Source organism: Hyperolius riggenbachi, chromosome 12, assembly GCF_040937935.1.
Source record: "Hyperolius riggenbachi isolate aHypRig1 chromosome 12, aHypRig1.pri, whole genome shotgun sequence".
Taxonomy (NCBI): domain Eukaryota; kingdom Metazoa; phylum Chordata; class Amphibia; order Anura; family Hyperoliidae; genus Hyperolius; species Hyperolius riggenbachi.
The window spans coordinates 104594733-104621102 of record NC_090657.1 but is presented as its reverse complement, the minus strand read 5'-3'; the positions used below and the strand labels follow the sequence as shown (position 1 = coordinate 104621102).

The 26370-nt window shown below is 44.5% G+C and overlaps 1 protein-coding gene across 16 annotated transcripts in view; it reads left to right on the top strand.

Moving 5' to 3' along the window:
* Positions 1–26370, top strand: part of CALCOCO2 (calcium binding and coiled-coil domain 2) — a 755339-nt gene that overhangs the window by 638985 nt on the left and 89984 nt on the right. For all 16 annotated transcript variants that reach the window (XM_068263852.1, XM_068263854.1, XM_068263855.1 and 13 more), the window contains 4 exons: positions 511–569; positions 19048–19132; positions 22342–22437; positions 23079–23147. In XM_068263852.1, the coding sequence (XP_068119953.1) occupies positions 511–569; positions 19048–19132; positions 22342–22437; positions 23079–23147 (309 nt within the window). The remainder of the gene's footprint in view (positions 1–510; positions 570–19047; positions 19133–22341; positions 22438–23078; positions 23148–26370) is intronic.

Here is a 26370-nt window from a genome sequence, read left to right as displayed (position 1 = left end):
CCTTTTTTTATGGAACCATTTTAATGAGGTAAAATAAAGAGCTATGTTTTATACGTAAAAGAGCTTTTTGTAGAGGTGCCGACCTTTTTTGTGCATCTCTGTGCTGCTGTCTGAGAGATACTGAAGGACAGTTGGTTTTCGGCACTCCACCTCCAATTTTTGCATGGGTGCTGATCACACAAGGAATTGTGGTATTGACTGTGATTATCTATTGTGACTTAGATGAAGATCAGATCACATTTTATGACCAATTTGTGCAGAAATCCATATGAGTTCAAAGGGTTCGCTTAGTTTTTATTATATACAGTATTATTATATTATAAAAGGGTTTAAAAAGATTAGGTGAAAGAACAGTTAACTCTTGAGAAGAATGCTGTGAATCAACCCCAATCTGTAATAATTTCAGAATAGGTTTGTAGGATCAGTTATGTTCTAAAATGATTGCCATTCCTAACAATTCACGCTCAATGTGTTTTTGTTCTTTGATCATTATCTGCAATGGAAATGAAGAACTGTAAAAAGGAGAATGAGATGCTTCAACGGAGTAACCAGGAGTCAGAGCAAACTCGGTATGTGTATGTATACATTTATTATCAATTTTAGCATGCACTGTTTAATATAACAAGGCTGTCTTCTCCCCTGGTCATCATCATATGTCCTAAAGTCAAATTTAGAGTCATATTAACTCAGGCCTGTGTATAATACTCTTTAAATTCACAATAAACATACATTAACTTTAATATCTCATGGTTTTACCTGGAGTGGTATACCAGGGCATGGGCAAATGCAGGGTTGGGATTACAGCTGCCCAGAACCCCCCCTCAGACCAGGGTGGTGCAGTGTCTGGAGACAGGCACAAGTTGAGACGCCAGAATATCTGTAGGTATCCTGCAGTTCACAGCACCGGCCCCTTTGTTTCCCTGCTATATTTGGCTTTGAATGTAGCAGCAGCGTGTGTACAGAGCATGAAGCAGCAGTGTGTGTACAGAGCATGGAGCAGCAGCATGTGTACAGAGCATGGAGCAGCAGTGTGTGTACAGAGCATGGAGCAGCAATGTGTGTACAGTGCATGGAGCAGCTCTGGGGAACTTAACAGAGTCAGGTATGAGCACAGCCCTGTGCCCCGCTGTGTGAATGCTTCACTTTCCCCTTCATTAGCAATGTCGGCTGTCCTCATTATTATCGGTATCCAAACTGCTCCTGATCGATCCCAATGTTGATCGGGAGCAGATCGGACATTTAGGAAATAATTGTCAGATCCTGTCAGTCTGACGGGAAATTGCATTATGTGTACCCAGCATGATGTCCTACCATATTATTATACTATATTGTGCGTGGCTGTGGGAGACCTTTCAGGAATCCTCCCCTTGACAATCCTGGGTTTGCCGCTGCAGGTGTGAGGTGTGGACCTGCCTGGAGGTAGAGGATATTTGCACTGTGTGTTCTACAAATTTGCTTTTATATGCCACTACCCACACAATTTTTTCATTTGATCAAGCTATTCCAGAGAGGTTATGTTTGGAATAGTCAGTCACATGACCCAGAAATACTGTTTCCCTAAAAATAAGACAGAGCCTTATATTAATTTTTGCTCTAAAAGATGTGCTAGCGCTTATTTTCAGGGGATGTCGTATTTCTATCAGGAAGTGTCTCTCAGCAGAACTTTCTTGTTTCTTTGTACTGTGCTGTTCCTTGATTTGAAGGTATGCTACTGTACTGATCAGGCATCTTCCCTGTCATCCCTGCACACAGCTGATAACCTTGCTCTGTACTGGGATGACAGGACCAGTTCCCGATCAGCACTGCAGTGACGTATCCCCGCTTGCTGGCTGCTTCTTCTTCCACTTTAACTTCTGCTAGGTCTTATTTTCGGGGTAGGGCTTATATTTCAAGCAAGCTCAAAATTCCAGTTAGGACTTATTTTCAGGGTAGGTCTTATTTTCAGGGAAAGAGGGTACATGCAAAAAGTATTGATCTGCCAAAAGTTCAGAGAGAGAGTGAAGGATAAGGCTAGGTTCCCAGTGGTCTGTTGCATAACACACATGTTATAATAAGTGTGAACTGCAATAGAGACTGGGCATAGACTTGAATACAAAGAATACAAAGCCTGTATGCAGTGAGTTATGGCCTGTACACACTGCTGCGCTTTTCAAATCGCATGCGTTTTTTAATCACAAGGTCTTTTGAAAAATCATGAAAATTAATTCCTGTACACACTGCTGCGATGCACTTTTTCTATTCTCATGAAGGGATTTTAAAATCGCATGCAATTTTAAAAACGCATTGCAAAGGGCAGCAGTGTGTGCAGGCCCTTAGAATAATGAGATCTGTTACAATACAGTACTGTGAACAGCCCCATAGAGTTGTATGGGCAGTGAATTGACATGCAGAATTATTCTGCAACACAACTGAGCACTGTGAACAAGGCCTAAGTCTGCCTTTGCAGTGTTTTTAACAAATAAACTATGAACTGAGTGGTTGAAAAGTCTTTGCTGGTGAGGTTGAAAACCAGTCTGGAAATTAATATAATGCAGAACCTGCTGCGAGTAGGCCTGAATTTTAGGGCAGAGACAAAAAAAATGTGAACTTAAGTACCCTGGGAGTCGCACTGCACTCCCTCCAGCAGAGAGGGAGACAAAGGGAAACCACTTGCAGTATAGCAGGAGCAAAATACCACAGAAAAACTATTTTATATATATTCCCCTCATTCTTTAAGCACAACAGAAATAGATGTTTTACTCACATTTAACCACATAGCAGACCATTCTTCGTAAATCGTGAGAGCTAATTCTGCTTCCCAGTAGAACATTTAAGGCAAAACTTGTGTCTAAGAGTAAATGGACTCAGAGCCGGATTAAGACCACACAGGGCCCCAAGCAGAGCAATAAATTGAGGTCCCCCCTCCTCAGCTACCCTGTTGACAGGATGCCCCCTCCCTTCCCCAGCATAGGTGACAGCAGTGGCGTAGCTAAGGAGCTGTGGGCCCCGATGCAAGTTTTACAATGGGGCCTCCCAGGCACTCTATACATAACAATTGATACGGCGCACCAAAACCTGCCAATGGCAACTACAGTGTCAGAGGTGCAAGAAGGGGATGGGGGACAGTTTGTTAATGATTACCACTATTCAAAGTATCTATAGAAGTGATTATTATGAGCACAGGACCAATAGAGAGCTAATACTGTAGTTGAGGGAGGGCCCTTCGGGGCCCCTCTGACCCAAGGGCCCTGATGCGGTCGCTACCGCTGCACCCCCTATTGCTACGCCCCTGGGTGACAGGATGTCCCTGCAGTATAGGTAGTTGGATGTCCCGCTACTATAGGTAGTAGCCAGATGTCCCCCCAGAATAGATAGGTAGGCAACTCCCCAGTAAAGGTAGCCAGATGTTCCCCCAGTATAGGTAGCAAAGTACCTCTCGGATTTACAAGCCCTACTCCATAGAGCCAAATTAATCCATGCCATGCACTGATGAGGATCAAACAATCCGGAACAGTCTGTATGCATGTTGGATTATTATGGTACAATATAGTACAAATTAACAAGCTGACACATCATTGCATTCCAGCGGTTCTGGAGGTGTGTTTAGCTTCTAAGGGTACAATGGTTAATTTGCATATACTGTATTCAGCAGTGTTGCACTGGGAGACATCTCAAGCTCACTCCAACCTGAATTATCGCAAATTCTTTCTGTTTTAAGAAAGCAAACTTTTGTTTTTCTTAACATCTTAGTAAGGGGGCTTTTGAGACCATTGTAGTCCCTTAAACACTCCAATGAGTTCTGGGTCACCATGAGCTTGCTGGTTAGTCTGTGCCTCTCGGTGTTACAAGCCCTACTGCATAGAGCCAAATTAATCCATGCCATGCACTGATGAGGATCAAACAATCCGAAACAGTCTGTATGCATGTTGGATTATTATGGCTCTGTACAAATTAACAAGCTGACACATCATTGCATTCCAGCGGTTCTGGAGGTGTGTTTAGCTTCTAAGGGTACAATGGTTAATTTGCATATATTCAGCAGTGTTGCACTGGGAGACATCTCAAGCTCACTCCAACCTGAATTATCGCAAATTTTTTTCTGTTTTAGGAAAGCAAACTTTTTGTTTTTCTTAACATCTTAGTAAGGGGGCTTTTAGGACCATTGTAGTCCCTTACACACTCCAATGAGTTCTGGGTCACCATGAGCTTGCTGGTTAGTCTGTACCTATAGGTAGCAAAGTGACCTCCCCCCCACTATAGGTAGCCAAATGACCCCTCAGTATATATAGCCAGCTGTCATCCCCCAGGATAGGAAGCCAGATGTCAACAGATGTATGGCCACTTTAATTCCCCAAGGCTCATTCCTCCCCCCACTCACTTACGTCCTCCCCTTTGCCACCATCTCCCTCTGTCAGGCCCCACATGTTTACTGACCTCCTTCCTGGCACCCCCCCCCCCCCCCCATTTCAACATCCATTCCTTTTGCCTGCACACAACCCACTTTACTATAGTATGAAACCCTATAGGCCACATCCATACTTAGTACTAACAGGTGGAAAAGCCATTATGATTTGATCATAGTGAAAGAATCTGTCAGTAACAATTGATGCATGTATGGCCAGCTTTAGGTTATGGTTTCTAATAACAAGATTGGAGAGAGGAGAGAGAAGGCAAAGCAGGTGGTTTTGGTGCACGGTGCTCAGCACCGGTTACCCAAACCAGGAGCCCCATAGCAGCAATAATATGCTGCGCAGGGCATGTAAGGGAAATTTGGGGCTCCGGTGATCGCCATACCCCAAATTACACCTCCCTCAGAGTTGCGACGACTTGGAGGGGGAATAGTATTTACCGCCGCCGGGAAGTTTATTGGCTGCAGAAAGGCCCATCATTTGGCGCTCCCGACGCGCCCAACTCACCCACAGCGTACAAATACTAAGGGCTCAGACACACTATAAGCGATTTTCTGAGAGCTTTTCAAAAAATCCTCAAATTGACTTAAATTAAAATCATGGTAAATCGCGATTGCTGTAAAATCGCTCAGAAAAGTGCTTCTAGTGTGTCTGAGCCCTTATGCAGAGAAGGGGAGAAACGGTGGGGAGAGAAAAGCTGAAAGAGAGGGAAGAAGATATTTGCCTCACCAGGATTGCACTTTTATTTAGCTTTCCTGTATGACACAAGAAGACACAGCCAGCACTAGGGGAAGAGGGAAACAAAGGTGAATGAGGGAGGGCTGGTGCACACCAAGAGCGATTTGAAAAGCGCTTGGCTAATGGTACCCTTTGAGGGTGCTCCCACAGCAGCATTGTGGTTCTTTAAAAATCACAAACATGCTGCATGTAGCATTTTTTGGAGCAATTCATTCAAAAATCGCACTGAAAATTGCTGCACAAAATCGCACTCGCAAATTTCTACCAATTGATTGCTATTGCGATTTTGGCGTACACTAGCCCAGAGAGAGCAGGAGTGGAGAAAAATTGTGAACAGCCTGAGATGGAGCAGAGAGCTTATCTGTATTGCAGTCCCACATCACAAAGAGGCTACTTGCCTGTAATAGGACTCCTGTCCCTGCCAGTCTTTCACACAAGTCAGAAAGCAGCCCTCCTGCAGTCTAGGGACTGTGAAAAACTTTTCAACTTGTTTAACGCCTTATCCACACATGCAGTCATTATAACAATGAGGAGAGACCAGACAGATATTTTCCCATGGACCCTCCAGGCAAGCTCTGCATCATGCTGTGTATATTTACCAGCTTGCCTGCCCTCTAATTGCACTTTTATCAGCTAGCCTAGTGTTTCACATTGCCTTACAACAACAATCCTGAATACACCAGACACCGGACCAGCTCTAAATCACTGAATGAAAGGTGGTCTGGGGGGAAATCTCCCTTCTTCCCCCTGTAATAGATACTTTGCTCCCCTCTGCTCACACTCTGTGCAAATTGCATCTTTTTTGCTGCCAGGAATGCCAGTGTGTCAAACCAGCAAGATTCACGTCTGAGCATGGCTATGGCCACGCTCAGGTATAACTCGGGTGATAAAACTAAGGGTGAATGATGACGCTACCGTAGAAGAAAAATTAACTACAGATGCACCTGTAGTCTTGCCCCTCCCCCCCCCCCTTCCCTCCTGACTAGCAAGTAGTTTCTGCTGTTTGTTTTCAAAACATTTTTATTAGTGGAGAACTCTGGACAGAGATCACACAAATAACATTAGCCTGTGTCTGACAGCTAAACTAAGAAGGGGAGGGGGAGGACCAGGAGGGAGAGAAACACTGTCTGCATGTGTCTTATTATTATATATTAGGAAGAGCATTCCTGAAGACTTTGTTTTTAATGGACCATAAAGAGTTACATCAAGAGGGGCAATAAATCTTTATTGGGGCTGCCGGGCCCCCTGACCTTTCACTAGATCAAAGCAACTGCCTCTGTTGCCTGGTGGATAATCTGGCTCTGAATGGACTGGTGCATTCAACCATTTGTTGATAGCAGAGACCTTGCCACTATGTTTAGTACCTTCTTTTCAGACTTATTCCAGTTCCCTTTTTGCAGGAAATGGTGAACACTTACTATATATCCACGGCTATAGATCACCTTGCGTACAAGTCAACTCCACCATTTGTCCATCATGAAGTTGTTGATTCAAGTGTAAGTCAACCCAGGAAAGTTAATAGCTGCACTTGGCAACTACGAGATGTTAACAGCTGCATTGCATAACATATTGCAGCCATTATAACCCCTCATGGTCCCTCCCAGCGCCTAACACTTATTGCCCCACCTAATGTGTAACACTAACTCCCCTCCTAGTGCCTAACACTAACCCCCCCCCCTTTCCTAGTGCCTAACACTTATCAACCCTCCTAATGCCTTACATAAAAACCCCTGTGTTATAACTTATGCTATTCCTGGTTCCCAAATGACTGTTATATGTAGCCAATCATCTAAAAATAGACAGTTGGCTGCAATCACTATTCCCTGTGTAGTAGCTGATTGGCTACTATTCGCATTGGGCTCCCAACTCACCATCTGAGCACCTGATTACCAATCGTTTGCATTGGATGTCTATTAGACGCCTGCTCATCTCCAAGCCCAAATGACCTCCTTTGTCATATGGGTCATGCAGATATCAGATCCACTGACCGATGATCTCTGTCGTGGAATTGGAAAAAGGTCTGTTTTTAGGTGTAGTGTAAACCAAACCTACAGTGGCGTAGCTAAGGAGCTGTGGGCCCCGATGCAAGTTTTACAGTGGGGCCCCCAAAGCACTCTATACATAACAATTGATACGGCGCACCAAAACCTGCCAATGGCAACTATAGTGACAGAGATGCAAGAAGGGGATGAGGAACAGTTTGTTTATTTATTTATTTATTGTATTATCACTATTCAAAGTATCTATAGAAGTGATTATTATGAGCACTGGACCAATGGAGAGCCAATACTGTAGTTGAGGGAGGGCCCTTCGGGGGCCCCTCTGGCCCAAGGGCCCGATGCAGTTGCTACCTCTGCAACCCCTATTGCTACGCCCCTGCAAGCCTAAAAGGACATCTTTTTATGATATAAAAGACATTCAGGCCAGTTTCACACCTATTATTAATTGTGCCACTGCAGAAACCAGCCTTCATAAGACCCCCGCTCACTGGGATTCCTGTTGTGCATCGTGTCACACCACGCTCCCATCGTTTACACTTACTGTATCGCCCATTGACATTCATTGCTGCATAATCCGTGTGGTAGGCACGAATCATGTGACATCACGCTGCAGACTTTGCGTTGGTTATGTGGCAGTTTGGATACTTCCAGTGCACAACATTAAGTGTGCAAGTCTCCATGGACTCGCATGGCCCTGGTGGTGGGGAAATGCAATGCAGAGCGACGCAGTGGCCAAGTGTAAATGGGGCCTCAACAAAACTTGCCGTTGTTTTTTTAATTGAATTTGCAAACCTGCTAAATCCATTTCTGCAGGTGTTTGGGGTGAAAAATCAGAGCAGAATATGTATTCAAAATACTGTATATGAGAGTTTTTTTGCCTGTGCTGTTAAAGACAATTATTTCTTTGTTTCTAATATTAAAAAGAAAAAAAAGATAATGAAATGTTCATTGTATAACACATTATCTTCCACACAAATATCAGGAATAAGAGTAGGAATAGAAAACTAAAGTTTATACATATACTGCACTCACTGCAAAATATTTGTAATACATTAGACAGCAGATTTGATAAAAACATAAAATCTAATGAGCATTTATTACAAATTAAATTCTTCTTAATAAATACTTGATTTTTTTATAGACTGAAAATTGATCAGGGAAGGCTGCAGATTTGCATATGCGGGTGTCGGGGTAAGCAGGCATAGCTTGGCACTGTATTGAGCAGTATAAAGCTAGTGGCTGCAGTGCTACAGTGATCCCTGCAGAAATCTGATTTACTATTGGATGGTTCAAGTTGAATGGCAAGTAGATGAGTGATATCAGTGAGATGTTGTTATGGTGCTCCCTTTATTGTGCCCCTGTTATCAAGTTTTAGCCATTAATGTGCCCCCCTTTATGGTGATCACAATAGTGTGCTCCCATTATGGTACCCCCTTTATAGTTTCTTCATTGTGGACCTCCCCTATTATATTGCCCCCATTACTGTACCTATTATGGTGAACTGTTGCTTGTGGCTTTATTGTAGTGTTCCCTCCATTAGAATACTCCCATTAAGGGGCACCCTCCATTGTAGTGTCCCCATTATGGTGCTCCCTCAATTACAATTCCTCTATAGCCCAAAACAATTTAGCCCCACAGAGTTTGTCATGGAGTGTACCTAAAATGAGTGCCATAGTTACGTGTCCTCCTGGGATTCCTCTTCACTCAGCCACCACTCTGCCATTTCCTCCTCCATACAGTGGCACCATGTTCATGTGGCTGTCATGTAGTGATAGTGCTGCTCAGCGCAGGAGGGGACCGCTGAGTGAAGAGAATACACAAAGTGGTAGAACAGGTAGTGATGACACTAACTGCCAGCTCTAGGCCAAAAGTGGTTCTGGGCATTTAGTACTGTGTTGCACCACTCCCCATGCCCTGAGCACAGAAGTTCAGCTGGGCAGCATGTTTTACATTCCTGCTGTGGATATTCTGTCAAACCTGAACAGCTTAAGTAAAGAGGAGACATTATAGTTCTCATGGCTAGAGCTTGTTGGAATACTCACTCTAGATTAGATAAGAATCCATTTTCAAATTGTTATGGGCCTATAGAAAGACTTTGGGCTCATTGTTATCCTGTGAATATTTTGTGAGAAAACGCGGAAAAGCCGCCGCGGGTACTCAGAGCAAGGCGGCTGATTCCGCGTCCAACACGGCAGGTTGCACGCGTGGGCCTGCATCTACTAGCATGACGGAATGCGGAGAAACCGCCGCATGTCCTGAGAACAAGGCGGCGGATTCCGCGTCCGATGCGGCGGTTTGCACGCATAGGCCTACATCTGGCAGTATGGCTGAACGCGGAGGAACCGCCGCATGATCTGATAGCGGTGCGGCTGGTTCCGCGTCCAGCACAGCGGATGTTTTACAGCACAGGTCTGGTGTGGCTGGGACTGATCGTTCACATAGGTTCAGAAGGACGTGCTGTGTTATTCTTTAGACCAGTTCCTGGGTGTTGATGATCAAGGACCTCACACCCCAGATTAGGAATTCTGTATATCATTTGTGTTATTCTCTAGACCAGTTCCAGGGTGTTGATGATCACGGACCTCACACCTCAGATTAGGAATACTGTATATTATCTGTGTTATTCTTCAGACTAGTTCCAGGGTGTTGATGACTACGGAGCTCACACCCAAGACTAGGTATTAGCTTTATCATCCTGTTATAACTTCAGACTAGTTCCAGGGTGTTGATGATCAAGGAGCTCACACCGTTAGACTAGACTATTGTTGATTATTTGTTATGACCTTCTGCTTTCCTGACCTCTCTTCTGATCTCTGATTTTGTACTTCGCTAAATCTGATACTCCGTTGCCAAACCCTGCTTGCCTTAGGATTCCGTATCAGTCTCTTTCCTCTGTATCTGTTCTGTCTGTCTGTTACCGACCTGGCTTGTCCGACCTCGAGAACTATCTCCTCTGTTTAGAGATAGTTCACAGATCTGTCAGTGACACTCCACCATTAGTGTCACTTACACTCTGGTCCCTCCCACTCTCAGCTTGACTCCTCCCCTTGGGGAGCCTAAGGCCATTGGAAGGAGCCTGTTCTTTGGGCAGTATCTTACTGCCTTGCACCCTCTATACGGGGGGCTCTCCTCAAAGTATTACTGTTGCACCAAACACTCATATTACTCAGGTGTCCAGAGGTTAGAGATATATCTGATTATCGGTGATACTGCAGATCATCAATAATCAGGTATATATCTGTATTCTCTGTGATACTGCAGATCACCGGTAATCAGATCATCTCTGTGTTACACCGATCGTTACAGAACGGCAGACCAAAAAATGCAAATGGACGCTCTCACCGGCCGTCTGGGCACACTTACCACTTCGGTGGATAACATCAACCAAGTGCTGGGTAGTCACCGGGCGTTAATTAACGCATTGTCCGGGTCTATACAAACCCTCCAGACGGCTGTGGATGAAGTGCGATCTCCTCCTAGCACAGACATACGTATGCCTGTACCTGAAAAATTTTCCGGTCACAGATCTGACTTCCGAAATTTTAGGAGTAGAGTGTTATCATACTTTGAGTTGAGACCTAATTCTTCAGGAACTATGGCCCAAAGGGTTACCTTTATTAAAACCTTGTTATCTGGCAATTCTCAGACCTGGGCGTATAGCATTCCCACCAGTCACCAGGCCCTAACCTCTGTAGAGGAATTTTTTAAAGCAATGGCTATAATTTACGATGATCCAGACATTGCCTCGACTTCTGAACGGAAGCTCAAACTGTTATGTCAAGGCAAGAGTCTGGTTGAAGAGTACGCTGCTGAATTTAGGAGGTGGTCAGTATTAGCCAGGTGGGATACCTTTGCCCTTTTAGATTGTTTCTTATCAGGGTTGTCAGATGAGGTCTCCGATCTTATGTTAAGTCAGCCTTAACCTAAGTCCATCGATGAGGCCATTTCATTGGCCATCAGAATAGATCGCCGGCTGCATTATCAGAGACAGACCCGGGGTAGGAACTATGCGAGAATGGTATCTCACGCTGCGCCCCCTGTGACTCCACCTCCTCCCGTTTCGCCTCCACCTGAACCAATGCAGATTGGTCGGTCAAAATTGTCTCAAGTGGAGCGGAAACGCAGGATAGCAGAGCAGCTTTGTCTTTATTGTGCAGAGGGGGGTCATAGAGTACAGAATTGCCCTAAGAAATCGGGAAACGCTACTGCCTAGGAGTAGTTGGGGGTAATACCCTAGGCGTGCAATTTTTACCCCTAGATGATAAACGTTTGCTTCTTCCTTGTACTATTTCATGGGAAGATAAGTCTGAAGTCACTGAAGCCTTTATTGACTCGGACTCAGCGGCTAATTTTATGGATTATGAATTTGCAAAAAAATTGGGTATTCCGGTCACCCCGGTAAAACCTCCTATTTAAGTTACGGCAGTAGATGATTCCCCTCTGCAGGGTAACAGTCCTCTGTCACAGACCCCTGAGGTGGGAGTCGATATCGGGGTGCTGCATAAGGAAAATGTGTTTTTTTTTGTTATACATGACAACCTCCACGATCATTCTTGGCATGCCTTGGTTACAACTTCACTCCCCTCAGATAAATTGGGCCACTGGTCAGCTAATGAGCTGGTCGTCCCATTGCTTTCATCATTGTTTAGCGAAGGTAACCTTGGGCCAGACCAAGATTCACATGGAGGGAGTACCAGATCAGTATTCTGAATTCTCAGACGTGTTTTGTCCTAGATCAGCTGATAAACTTCCTCCACATCGCCCTTTCGATTGTCCCATTGATCTCCGGTCTGGTTGTATGCCCCCTAGAGGTCACCTCTACAATTTATCTGGGCCGGAGAATTGGCCATGCAGGAATATATCCGCGAAAACTTAGCTAAAGGGTTCATTCGCCCTTCCCGGTCACCTGCTGGAGCAGGTTTCTTTTTTGTAAAGAAAAAAGACGGAGGCCTTCGACCATGCATTGATTATCGGGGTCTGAATAAAATCACAGTAAAAAATCACTATCCATTACCTTTGATAGATGATTTATTTACTCAGGTCACCAATGCTAAGATTTTCTCAAAATTGGATTTCATGGGGTGCATACAACCTGGTACGGATCAGAGAGGGCGATGAGTGGAAGACGGGCTTTAACACACCCGATGGGCATTACGAGTACCTGGTGATGCCCTTCGGGTTGTGTAACGCTCCGGCCGTCTTTCAGGAACTCATCAATGAAGTGTTCAGGGAGGTTTTGGGTAAATTTGTCCTGGTATATCTAGATGATATACTAATCTTCTCAGCTAACCTCACGGAGCACCGGGCTCATGTCAGATTTGTGTTGCACAAGCTAAGACAAAACATGCTTTATGCTAAGTTGGAGAAATGCATTTTTGAGGTAACATCTGTCGCCTTTCTGGGGTATATAATTTCTACCTCGGGCCTTTCTATGGACCCCGCCAAAGTCTCTGCTGTCCTGGAGTGGCCTCAGCCAGTGGGACTGAAGGCTCTCCAGAGATTTTTAGGGTTCGCAAATTACTATAGAAGGTTCATAAAGGGGTACTCCACAGTCATTGCACCCCTCAACAGTCTCACAAAGAAAGGGGCAGATACCAACCACTGGTCCCCCGAAGCTCTGGCTGCTTTCTCCACTCTGAAAGAATTGTTTTGTTCAGCACCCATTTTGAGACACGTCGACACCTCCTATCCCTTTATCGTAGAGGTGGATGCCTCAGAGGTCGGGGTGGGGGCTGTGCTGTCTCAGCGTTCTGGGTTGCAGGGAAGATTGCACCCGTGTGCCTATTTTTCGCGTAGGTTTTCACCAGCAGAGAAAAACTACGATATAGGCAACAGGGAGCTCCTGGCCATTAAATTGGCCTTTGAGGAATGGCGTCATTGGCTAGAAGGAGCAGAACATACGATTACAGTTTACACTGATCACAAAAATTTGGAATACATTGAGGGGGCTAAGAGATTGAGTCCCCGTCAGGCTCGGTGGTCACTGTTTTTCTCGAGATTCAGATTTGTAATTACGTATACTCCGGGTAGTAAAAACATTAAAGCAGATGCTTTATCCAGATGCTTTGAGCCAGAGACAGCGCAGTCCTCAGACCCAGAGACTATTATCCCACAGAAAGGGGTATTGGCTGCCACAGAGACCTGGAAGAACTGGATGGAGACCTTAGGTCCCTTCCAGCAGGATGTCCCTGAGGGAAAACCCGAAGGGGTCATGTTTGTACCATTGCCATTCAGTGGGGTAGCTAGAAACCTCTGGGCCCCGATGCGGAATCTGGATGTGGGCCCCCCCCTCCCGGCAACAACAGCCCCCCCCCCCTCGCAACACCCGAAGCACACACATATCCAAATCCCCATAGCTGTGCATGGCATGGCTATATCAATTCCGCTTTCCAGCAGCATGGCTCCCACGTTCAATTTGCAAACATACGCAGCACCCAGAGGAAATAGGGCAATTAGTAGCAAGATGCCAGTCTGAAGGAAAATAATCGTTATGTGCGCAGCATTCACCCGATAATAATTATTATGTGCACAGCATCTACCAGAAAATCGTTATGTGCGCAGCATTCACCAGAAAATAATAGTTATGTGGGCAGCATTCACCAGATAATTATGTGCTCAGCATTCACCAGAAAATTGTTATGTGCGTAGCATTCACCAGAAAATAATCGTTATGTGCGTAGCATTCACCAGAAAATAATCGTTATGTGCGCAGCATTCACCAGAAAATAAACGCAATGTGGGAGCATTCACCAGAAAATAAACGCAATGTGGGGGAATTCACCAGAAAAAAACGCAATGTGGGGGCATTCACCAGAAAATAAACGCAATGTGGGGGCATTCACCAGAAAATAATCGTTATGTGGGGACAGTCACCAGAAAATAATCGTTATGTGGGGGCAGTCACCAGAAAATAATCGTTATGTGGGGGCAGTCACCAGAAAATAATCGTTATGTGGGGGCAGTCACCAGAAAATAATCGTTATGTGGGGCAGTCACCAGAAAATAATCGTTATGTGGGGCAGTCACCAGAAAATAATCGTTATGTGGGGACAGTCACCAGAAAATAATCGTTATGTGGGGGCAGTCACCAGAAAATAATCGTTATGTGGGGACAGTCAACAGAAAATAATCGTTATGTGGGGGCAGTCACCAGAAAATAATCGTTATGTGGGGGCAGTCACCAGAAAATAATCGTTATGTGGCGGCAGTCACCAGAAAATAATCGTTATGTGGGGACAGTCACCAGAAAATAATCGTTATGTGGGGGCAGTCACCAGAAAATAATTGTTATGTGGGGGCAGTCATCAGAAAATAATCGCTATGTGGGGACAGTCACCAGAAAATAATCGCTATGTGGGGGCAGTCACCAGAAAATAATCGTTATGTGGGGGCAGTCACCAAAAAATAATCGTTATGTGGGGAAAGTCACCAGAAAATAATCGTTATGTGGGGGCAGTAACCAGAAAATAATCGTTATGTGGGGACAGTCACCAGAAAATAATCGTTATGTGGGGGAAGTCACCAGAAAATAATCGTTATGTGGGGGCAGTCACCAGAAAATAATCGTTATGTGGGGACAGTCAACAGAAAATAATCGCTATGTGGGGGCAGTCACCAGAAAATAATCGTTATGTGGGGGCAGTCACCAGAAAATAATCGCTATGTGGGGGCAGTCACCAGAAAATAATCGTTATGTGGGGAGCAGTCACCAGAAAATAATCGCTATGTGGGGACAGTCACCAGAAAATAATTGTTATTTGGGGAGCTATCACCAGAAAATAATCGCTATGTGGGGGCAGTCACCAGAAAATAATCGTTATGTGGGGGCAGTCACCAGAAAATAATCGCTATGTGGGGACAGTCACCAGAAAATAATCGCTATGTGGGGGCAGTCACCAGAAAATAATCGTTATGTGGGGGCAGTCACCAGAAAATAATCGTTATGTGGGGAGCAGTCACCAGAAAATAAACCTGTACAAATAAAAAAAATTCACTCACCTGGCCAGCCTCTGACGTGAGCTCCCCGACGTGCAACCAGCCTCCCTCCTGCAGCTCCTCCAGCGACGATCCTGCAGCCGAGCAGCCAGTTTCTCCCTTGCTGACAGGCAGAGTGCAGGGCTACGGGAAGATGGTGCCCGAAGCCCTGTACTGGAGACCAGGGCCGGGCTGAGGCATAGGCTGGAGAGGCTCCAGCCTCAGGGCGCAGTGTAGGAGGGGGCGCACAATTCATTCAGCTGTCATTTCTAATTGTGTTTGAAGCAGAAAGAAATAAGAAAAGGGGATACATAGCAGTGACTGCAAGCCAGATAACTAGATATTAAGGTGTTGGGGAGGTTGTGGGCCCTGTGGCACCTCTTAGTCTAATAGCAATCAGTGTGTGACGGCTGAGGTGGCAGGGATGGAGGGGCGCACTTTGGTGTCTCAGCCTTGGGTGCTGGAGGACCTTGTCCCACCTCTGCTGGAGACACAAATAGTCTCTAGTGCAGGGCTTCGGCAGCCATCTTGCCGTAGCCCTGCTCTGCCTCCGGGAGAAACTGGCTGCTCCGCTGCAGCATCCTGCTCTGCCTCCAGGAGCCACATTTCAACACCTGGGGAGTCCAGGCCCCCGGGCCCCTCCCTTGCCTCTTTAGGAGGCGGGCCCGGTCGCCACGGCGACCCCTGCGACCGCGGGCCCTACGCCCATGTTGCCGTTTCGTCTCCAGATATTGCAGATGTTCCACTCCTACAAAAATGCTGGACATCCTGGGGCCTCCAGAACACAGGACCTTGTTGCTAGGTGTGCTTGGTGGCCTTCTTTGGCAACTGACTGCACGGAGTATGTGAGAGAATGTGCAGTATGTGCAAAAAGTAAACCCTCCCGTCTGGCACTTGTGGGAACATTGCAGCCTTTGCCCACCCCGAATGAACCATGGACCCACTTGTCCATGGATTTTGTAGGTGAGCTCCAGAGGTCTGAGAGCATGTCGGTCATTTGGGTGGTAGTAACAGATTCAGCAAAATGGCCCATTTCGTGCCTCTGAAAGGACTCCCCTCGGCCCAGGAATTGGCCGATCTTTTCATCATGCACATTTTCCGGCTACATGGCATTCCGGAAAATATAGTGTCAGATCGGGGAGTCCAATTTGTTTCTAAATTTTGGAGGGCATTCTGTCATCAATTGGGCATGGAACTGTCGTTTTCATCGGGCTACCACCCACAGACCAATGGTCAGACCGAGAGAATTAATCAGTCACTGGAACAGTTTCTAAGATGTTATGTTGCGGATGCGCAGAATGATTGGGTCAAGTTCTTGCCATTTGCAGAATTTGCACACAATAATTTGAAAAGTTCTTCCTCTGGATTCTCTTCATTTCAGGTGGTAACCAGAAAGTTGCCTAGGTTCTCCCCACTGCCAGTAGCTTCTACTCCATTTCCAGCTTTGGGGGCTTGGCAAAAGTCATTTAGGAACATTTGGGGAATCGTGAAGGAGAATCTACAGAAGGCTTTTCAGAGTCAGAAAGGTCAAGCTGACAAGAAACGTTCCATTGAGTGGACGTTCCGGCCAGAAGACTTGGTCTGGGTGTCCACTCGTCATTTGACTTTAAAACAGCCTTCGCCCAAGTTAGGACCCAGATTTGTGGGTCCTTTCCCAGTAACCAAGAAAATCAACAATTTTACTTATGCCATTGACCTTCCAGCCAGTATGCGTGGGGTGTGATCGTTCCATGTGTCTCTGCTTAAGTCAGTAGTGCATGTAGATTCCACTCCTCCTCCCCCTGTGATGGTGGATGACCAACCTGAGTATGAAGTGGAAAAGATTTTAGACTCACGTATTGTACAGAACTCAGTACAGTATTTAGTTCACTGGAAGGGTTATGGCATTGAGGAGAGAACATGGGTACCTGATTGTCGCATGCATGCGGACAAATTAAAGAAGGAATTCCACGCCCTACATCCTGAGAAGCTGGGTAGGAGTTGTCCGGCGTCCACTCCTCGGGGGGGGGGGGGGGGGTACTGTGAGAAAACGCGGAAAAGCCGCCGCGGGTACTCAGAGCAAGGCGACTGATTCCGCGTCCAACACGGCAGGTTGCGCGCGTGGGCCTGCATCTACTAGCATGACGGAACGCAGAGAAACCGCCGCATGTCCTGAGAACAAGGCGGCAGATTCCGCGTCCGATGCGGCGGTTTGCACGCATAGGCCTACATCTGGCAGTATGGCTGAACGCGGAGGAACTGCCGCATGCTCTGATAGCGGTGCGGCTGGTTCCGCGTCCAGCACAGCGGATGTTTTACAGCACAGGTCTGGTGTAGCTGGGACTGATCGTTCACACAGGTTCAGAAGGACGCGCACGCGTTGAGAGGCAGAGCTTTTATGACAGCCAGAAGGGAGTCAGCTGACCAAGCCGGTCAGCTGACAATTCCACCACTTACCATTGGTCCAGCACTTAGGGGAGGTGCTGGAGAGCGCCTTGCTATATATACTGGATGCTGGTCATTCTCTGCCGTTGCGATCACTACGTGGAAGCACTCAGACCTTTTGTCAGATTCTGTGTTATTCTTTAGAGCAGTTCCAGGGTGTTGATGATCACGGACCTCACACCTCAGATTAGGAATACTGTATATTATCTGTGTTATTCTTCAGACCAGTTCCAGGGTGTTGATGACTATGGAGCTCACACCCAAGACTAGGAATTAGCTTTATCATCCTGTTATAACTTCAGACTAGTTCCAGGGTGTTGATGATCAAGGAGCTCACACCGTTAGACTAGACTATTGTTGATTATTTGTTATGACCTTCTGCTTTCCTGACCTCTCTTCTGATTTCTGATTTTGTACTTTGCTATATCTGATACTCCGTTGCCAAACCCTGCTTGCCTTAGGATTCCGTATCAGTCTCTTTCCTCTGTATCTGTTCTGTCTGTCTGTTACCGACCTGGCTTGTCCTACCTCGAGAACTATCTCCTCTGTTTAGAGATAGTTCACAGATCTGTCAGTGACACTCCACCATTAGTGTCACTTACACTCTGTTCCTTCCCACTCTCAGCCTGACTCCTCCCCTTGGGGAGCCTCAGGCCATTGGAAGGAGCCTGTTCTTTGGGCAGTATCTTACTGCCTTGCACCCTCTATACGGGGGGCTCTCCTCAAAGTATTACTGTTGCACCAAACACTCATATTACTCAGGTGTCCAGAGGTTAGAGATATATCTGATTATCGGTGATACTGCAGATCATCAATAATCAGGTATATATCTGTATTCTCTGTGATACTGAAGATCACCGGTAATCAGATCCTCTCTGTGTTACACCGATCGTTACATATTTATTATTTTTGTTATTATTTTAACAGACTTCCCACCAAGCCAGCTGACATCCAGTCATATCGTACACATGGCTGTATACATTATGGTAGTATTGGGCAGCATGTAATTTACTCTTTTCATATTTGAGATACCATCCATAAGTCTGTGGGCAGCACTGTGGTGTAGTGTGTAGCGCTCTCGCCTTGCATCGCTGGGTCCCCTGTTCAATTCCCAGCCAGGTAAACATCTGCAAGGAATTTGTATGTTTCCTCCAGGCACTCCAGTTTCCTCACACATTCTAAAAAAAATTACAGATAAGTTAATTGCCCCCCCCCCCCCAAATTGGCCCTAGACTACAATACATACACTACACAATATAGACATATGACTATGGTAGGACTAGAGCTCCTCCGAGGGAAACTTAGTGACAAGACTATATATACTCTGTACAGCGCTGTGAAAGATGTCAGCGCTATATAAATACTAAATAATAATAATAATAAAATGTCAGAACATGTTTGGCTTTAACTGATGCTGCTGCTGTTAAGTTGTGTTGTCTGCAATAAAAATAAAACGAGTCCCTTATGATACATGAATACGAGTGAATAATACAAGGTATTTGCTTCCATTTTTCCAAATACAGGACTAAAATGCAAGATTCCCTCTTAGAAGTGGAACAAATGAGAAAACAGCTGGAGACCTATGAAGCTGAAAATAAACACTTGCAGGTAATTCATAAGACACTCATTTACTATCATGCGTAATAGTTTACATTTTGCCCTTGCAACTTTTTTTCCCCATTAATAACTCTGTACCAGTTACATAGTTAGGTGCAATGAAAAGTCTGAAAATATAGTACAACACTAGCCTGATCAAGGCTGGCTGGATGCTGATGTGCAAGTGAATGGGTGCTGATAGATGTACGGTTGAATGTGGATGTGTAGGTGGGTGGCTGGGTGTCAACAGATAAATCAGTATCAGAATAATTTATTTCACCAAGTACAATGTCAGTTTTACCCTGAATTGATTTTGGCACTACAGGGTCAGTGGTGATACAGTAGAAGAATGATGCATAAGCATACAGTAGGTATACAAAGGATACATATATTGCATACATATACATACAGTGGGTACATACAGTGATACAATGCATATACAGGCATAGGCACTCAAACGCATAATTTGAATCAGATGCCCCTGATCTATCCTGGGGAAGAGAAAGAGAGGAGAGGATAGGAAGAAAAGAAAGATCAAGAGAGAGAAAGAGGGTGAAAAGGACAGTGAAAATGAGGTCCCTTAGGATTGCGGCGTAACCTGGCCGGTTAGTGACCCATATGGCTGGCTGTGCGGCTGCGATGGAACCACGGCTGCTGGTCCGGCATCATCTTCGTAGAGCAGGAGGCTGCGCAGGGCTATGCACCTGGACAGATAGGTGGAGCAGGGCCCAGCAGTCAATTGATCCGGAGGACCACAGCACATTCATCGATGGAAGGCCTGGCTTCCCAGGGGACAGAGATGGTGGTGAGGAACCCTTGGGGGAACAGCACAGGATGAAGTGAGGCATTGGTGGCCTAAAGTCCTGACTTCATGTGTGCTGGCTGGTGTTCAGCTGCTAGTGGAGGGCTGGAGACCATGTATGCAGAGGTGGGATGGCTGGAGCTAAACCGGGCTGCCTACTCAGATTGAACTGGATGGATGGGCGGGCAGGCCACTGTGACCCTGACTAGAAGAGCAGCAGTTTGTGCCCAGCAATAAGAGCAGCCCCCAGCCCCTGCAACCAAAGCAGCTGGTGGAATGATGGGAACAGACTACCCACGGTCCATTCCCAATCAACAACAATCCCCATTCCCAATCTACAACAACAATCCCCATTCCCAATGTACAACAACAATCCCCATTCCCAATGTACAACAACAATCCCCATTCCCAGTGTACAACAACAATCCCCATTCCCAGTCTACAACAATCCCCATTCCCAGTCAACAACAACAATCCCCATTCCCAATCTACAACAACAATCCCCATTCCCAGTCTACAACAACAATCCCCATTCCCAGTCTACAACAACAATCCCCATTCCCAGTCTACAACAATCCCCATTCCCAATCCACAACAACAATCCCCATTCCCAATCCACAACAACAATCCCCATTGTCAATCTACAACAACAATCCCCATTCCCAATCTACAACAACGATCCCCATTCCCAATCCACAACAACAATCCCCATTCCCAATCTACAACAACAATCCCCATTCCCAGTCCACAACAACAATCCCCATTCCCAGTCAACAACAACAATCCCCATTCCCAGTCCACAACAACAATCCCCATTCCCAGTGTACAACAACAATCCCCATTCCCAGTGTGTACAACAACAATCCCCATTTCCAGTCTACAACAACATTCCCCATTCCCAGTCTACAACAACAATCCCCATCCCCAATCTACAACAACAATCCCCATTCCCAGTCCACAACAACAATCCCCATTCCCAGTGTACAACAACAATCCCCATTCCCAGTCTACAACAACAATCCCCATTCCCAGTCTACAACAATTCCCATTCCCAGTCTACAACAAACCCATTTCCCAATCTACAACAATCCCCATTCCCAGTGTACAACAACAATCCCCATTCCCAGTCTACAACAATCCCCATTCCCAATCCACAACAACAATCCCCATTCCCAATCTACAACAACAATCCCCATTCCCAATCTACAACAATCCCCATTCCCAGTCCACAACAACAATCCCCATTCCCAGTGTACAACAACAATCCCCATTCCCAATCTACAACAACAATCCCCATTCCCAGTCCACAACAACAATCCCCATTCCCAGTGTACAACAACAATCCCCATTCCCAGTGTACAACAACAATCCCCATTCCCAGTCTACAACAATCCCCATTCCCAGTCAACAACAATAATCCCCATTCCCAGTCTACAACAACAATCCCCATTCCCAGTGTACAACAACAATCCCCATTCCCAGTGTACAACAACAATCCCCATTCCCAATCTACAACAACAATCCCCATTCCCAGTCTACAAAAATCCCCATTCCCAGTCTACAACAACCCCAATTCCCAATCTACAACAATCCCCATTCCCAATCTACAACAACAATCCCCATTCCCAGTCTACAACAATCCCCATTCCCAATCCACAACAACAATCCCCATTCTCAATCTACAACAACAATCCCCATTCCCAATCTACAACAATCCCCATTCCCAGTCTACAACAACAATCCCCATTCCCAGTCTACAACAACAATCCCCATTCCCAGTCTACAACAATCCCCATTCCCAGTCAACAACAATAATCCCCATTCCCAATCTACAACAACAATCCCCATTCCCAGTGTACAACAACAATCCCCATTCCCAGTGTACAACAACAATCCCCATTCCCAATCTACAACAACAATCCCCATTCCCAGTCTACAAAAATCCCCATTCCCAGTCTACAACAACTCCAATTCCCAATCTACAACAATCCCCATTCCCAATCTACAACAACAATCCCCATTCCCAGTCTACAACAATCCTAATTGCCAATCCACAACAACAATCCCCATTCTCAATATACAACAACAATCCCCATTCCCAATCAACAACAATCCCCATTCCCAGTGTACAACAACAATCCCCATTCCCAGTGTACAACAACAATCCCCATTCCCAGTGTACAACAACAATCCCCATTCCCAGTGTACAACAACTATCCCCATTCCCAATCTACAACAACAATCTACAATTCCCAATCTACAACGACAATCCCCATTCCCAGTGTGCAACAACAATCCCCATTCCCAATCTACAACAACAATCCCCATTCCCAATCTACAACGACAATCCCTATTCTCAATCTACTACGACAATCCCTATTCTCAATTTACAACAACAATTATTTTTCTTGTGTAACAGAGTCAAATAATGGTTCAACAGCAAGCAGAGAAAAAACTCAGTGGTGAGTTGAACAAATGCAAAGAAGAGAATGAAAGTCTACTAGCCAAACTTAAGGTTGGTCTACTAACTATTTATAGCTGCTCATTCTTTTATTCAGATTGCTCAGACAAATGATAATACATTAATATATACTGTATATGGACACCTTTATCAGCCGTGTTATTCAATTTACACAGTCCTCACCACAATACAATGGTTGTATACCTTTTTTTCAATACATTACTGCCTGCTACAGCCACATGAGTTGCATACAGACTTCAGACTGTAGTTGGTCTTGCTATATACCGTATTATCAGATAACCAATAACGTGTCTATCACGGATGTTAATTTCTATGGAAAAGTGAGGGAGACAATGCCAGGAGTTATTTTGCTTGAGCTAAAAAAATAGTGACTGGCTGTGAAGATACAACTCTGTGGATGACATTTACTACAATAGTGGTTAGCCCTAGATATGGATTGAGGCTCACACAGATACCCAGTCATTGCCCATTCTGTCCATTAAAATTGTATTGAATGACAAAAAATGTTTCATTTGCCTGGTCTTTTGTTAGAGTTCATTCATTTCTATGAATACTCTGTGTTTTAGTGACATTTATGGCAATCCAATGAACTCACTTTTTGCATAGTGCTTAGGTTTAGTCGATGTTTAGGTTATGGACTAAAACAATGTTAATCTTGCCTTTCCCCATGTAAGGCACAGACGACTGCACTAGAAAACACAGCAAAGTTAAAAGAGGAATTACAACGTTCATTTGCAGAAAAGGTAAGGCAGACATCAGGAAGTGTGATCCGAGTAGGTATAGCGCTACAACTGCATGAGTTAGGCGCATGGAAATGCCAACAGTAAAAATATTGATAATTTAAATTACCGATATTTTACTACAGACAAACTTGCCATCAGTGGTGTTGCAATAGGGGATGCAGAGAGTTTGCCCTTGGATCAGAGGGGCCACTAGGTGCCCTCCCTTCACCACAGTATTTGCTCTTCAGTGATGCTATGCTGGTAATGATCACTTCTATATATGCTTTGAATAATGGTAATCATTAGCAAACTTTCCCCTTCTCCGTTTACACCTTTCAAACTGTGGATGTCTTTAGCAGGTTTTCTTGTGCCATATGAATTGTTATGTATACAATGCTTGGGGGGCCCAATGCAAAACTTACACTGGGGCTCAAAGCTTCCTAGCTATGCTCCTGCCTGGCACCCACTCCTTGTGCCTAAAACTACCCCTCTGCCACACCTAATACCTAAAATGAATCCCCTCTCCTAGTGCCTAAAACTAACCTTCCCCTTCTAATGCCTACAACTAACCTCCCCTTCCAGCGCTGCTGTTTGTAGTCAATCAGCTACTCTACTACAAGCCTATATAGTATCCAATCAACTACTAATGTAGCCAATCGATTACTACTCTTGCATTGGGTGGCCAACTTACTGCCTGGACACCCATTTATCAATACTCAGCATTGGCGACTATCAGATGCCCGCCAAGCTGCATGCCCAAATTACCTGCTTCGGTGTGTTTCCACCTGCAAATTTTAAAGCCCTAGCTCAGGCTTGTGTTTTTAAATGCATATACTCCATATTGTGTGGAGTATCATAATTTGAAATGTACAAACTATTGCGCATTGCACAAAAACATTTTTTTTTGCATTATTACTTTTTTTTGTTACCTGAATTGTTGGATTTGCAATGCTGTGTTTTTGCCAATATTAGATGCCACTGGCTTCAGAGCACAGGCGGAGACACTAGATAGTGTTTTCCTCTTACTCTGCCTACCTCTGTCCACATCTTTCCTGTTCTGCACAGGCAGGAGAAGAGAGAGGAGGTCAATGTGGTCAGGTGGTAGCTTGTGCTGGGGAGGCAGTGCCCTCTCTTTTGGCAACTCCATACTTTGTGCACAGACATCTGGGTCATGTGATTGACTTTTCCAAAGTGAATTTCTCAAGAATGGTTGCATCAGATATGAAAATTGTATGAATAATGGCATTACCCCTTGTTTCACTTTTTTTCGAGAAAGTTTTATTTATCCAATGAACATAATAACATACAAAAGCATGCAGTAATCAGCTTACATAATCATGGCTAAAGTTAGAAAAGTTTTATATAAGAAGAAGAAATAGGGCTAGACAAAAAGTAAGAAAAGAGATGAAAGAGAAAAAGAAGAAAGTTTAGAGAAAAGAAGAGAAAAAGCTATACAAATACCATGTACTTTAACCAGAAGTAAGGAGATTTTGATAATCTGCTTAACTCTGAAAATCTGCCTAAGACAACGGTCTGCAAACTCATTCGTCAAAAGATCTTAAATCATTACTAAAAATTATATTTCATATTAAAATAAAAATGACAATACTTACATTTAATGACAATGATTAGCCCCCACAGTTATTGACACAGCCTTGCATTAATAATGATTAGCCCCCACATTGGCGTCCAGTGAAAAATAGCGCCGGTTAACCACTTCAGTCTAACTGGACGAAAGTGGGTGACACTGGGCTGACTCGTCCAGTTAGGCTGCGCGCACTCCCGAGGGTCGCGCGCTCCCGCGGCTCCCCCCCCATGCACGCTCCCGCTACCGGCCATTAACCCAGCGAACAGTGAAAGGGATTATAGATCCCTTTCACTGATCGGACCCCCCCGGAGAAAAGCCGACAGCGTCTCTCCAGACGCTGCAGCTTTTCTGCGTTTTAAAAAGTTCCCCTGCTTCAATCTTCTTCTTGGTAGCGAGCTCGATCGCTCCCAGGACTATTTGACTGTGGCCATCTTGTGGCCAAATAGTAACTCTACACCCACATACATTTTACATTACGCAAACACTTTTTTTCATTAAAAAATAACTGATTACCTCCCACACCAAAAATTACCCACATACAATGTTTAATTAAAAAAATTTTTTTACAATAATAAAAAAAACATAAATAGTTACCTAAGGGTCTGAACTTTATAAATATGCATGTCAAAGGAGTGTATTAATATATTTTTTAAAAATTATGGGCTTGTAAATAGTGATGGACGCAAATTGAAAAATTGCACCTTTACTTCAAAACAAAATATCGGTGCCATACATTGTGATAGGGACATAACTTAAATGGTGTAAGAAGCGGGACAAATTGGCAAATAAAGTACATAGGTTTTAATTATGGTAGCATGTATGAATTTTAAACTATATTGGCCAAAAGCTGAGAAATAATATTTTTTTTCCATTTCTTTCTTAAAGCGGAATATAACCCTGCATTTCAACTTTGCTCTAAAACATTATTTATAGTATATTATATGCAACCAGCATTTTTTTTTTTTTACTAGACCAGCATTGGAAGGGTTACACAGGGCTTTAAAGTTCCTTTAGATTTCTGCAGACGCATCCGAAGCTGAAAAGAGATACATTTTGTTTACAGAAATGTATCTAAGTGTTGAATGACTCATCTCTCTGACTGAGAAGGAGCTTGGAGGACTGCCAAAGAGTGTGTAACTGTTTATCAATAGATACATAGAATGTAACAATCTGAACTTCTGCATATCTCTCCACGGAACTTAAAACGTCTGTGTTTAACCCTTCCAATGCTGGTCTAGTAAAAAAAAAATGCTTTTTGCATATAATATGCTGTAAATAATATTTTAGAGCAAAGTTGAAATGCAGGGTTATATTCCGCTTTAATATTCCTGTTAAAATTGATTTAGAATAAATTAATTTTCAGCAAAATGTATCACCCACAGAAAGCCTAATTGGTGGCAGAAAAAACAAGATGTAGAACCATTCATTGTGGCGAGAAGGTGATAAAGTTATTGGCAAATAAATGGGAGGTGAAAGTTGCTCAGATGCAAAAAAAATTCAACCCTGTAGGCTGAAGTGGTTAAATAATGGCGCACGCTTCCATCCGATATTTGTTTAAAATGAAATTTATCGTTTTAAAGGTTAAAATGGCGCAGACCTTGTAAATGTTATTTATCATTTTAAGCCATGCTTTGCTGCTGTTTGAAAAAATGTCTG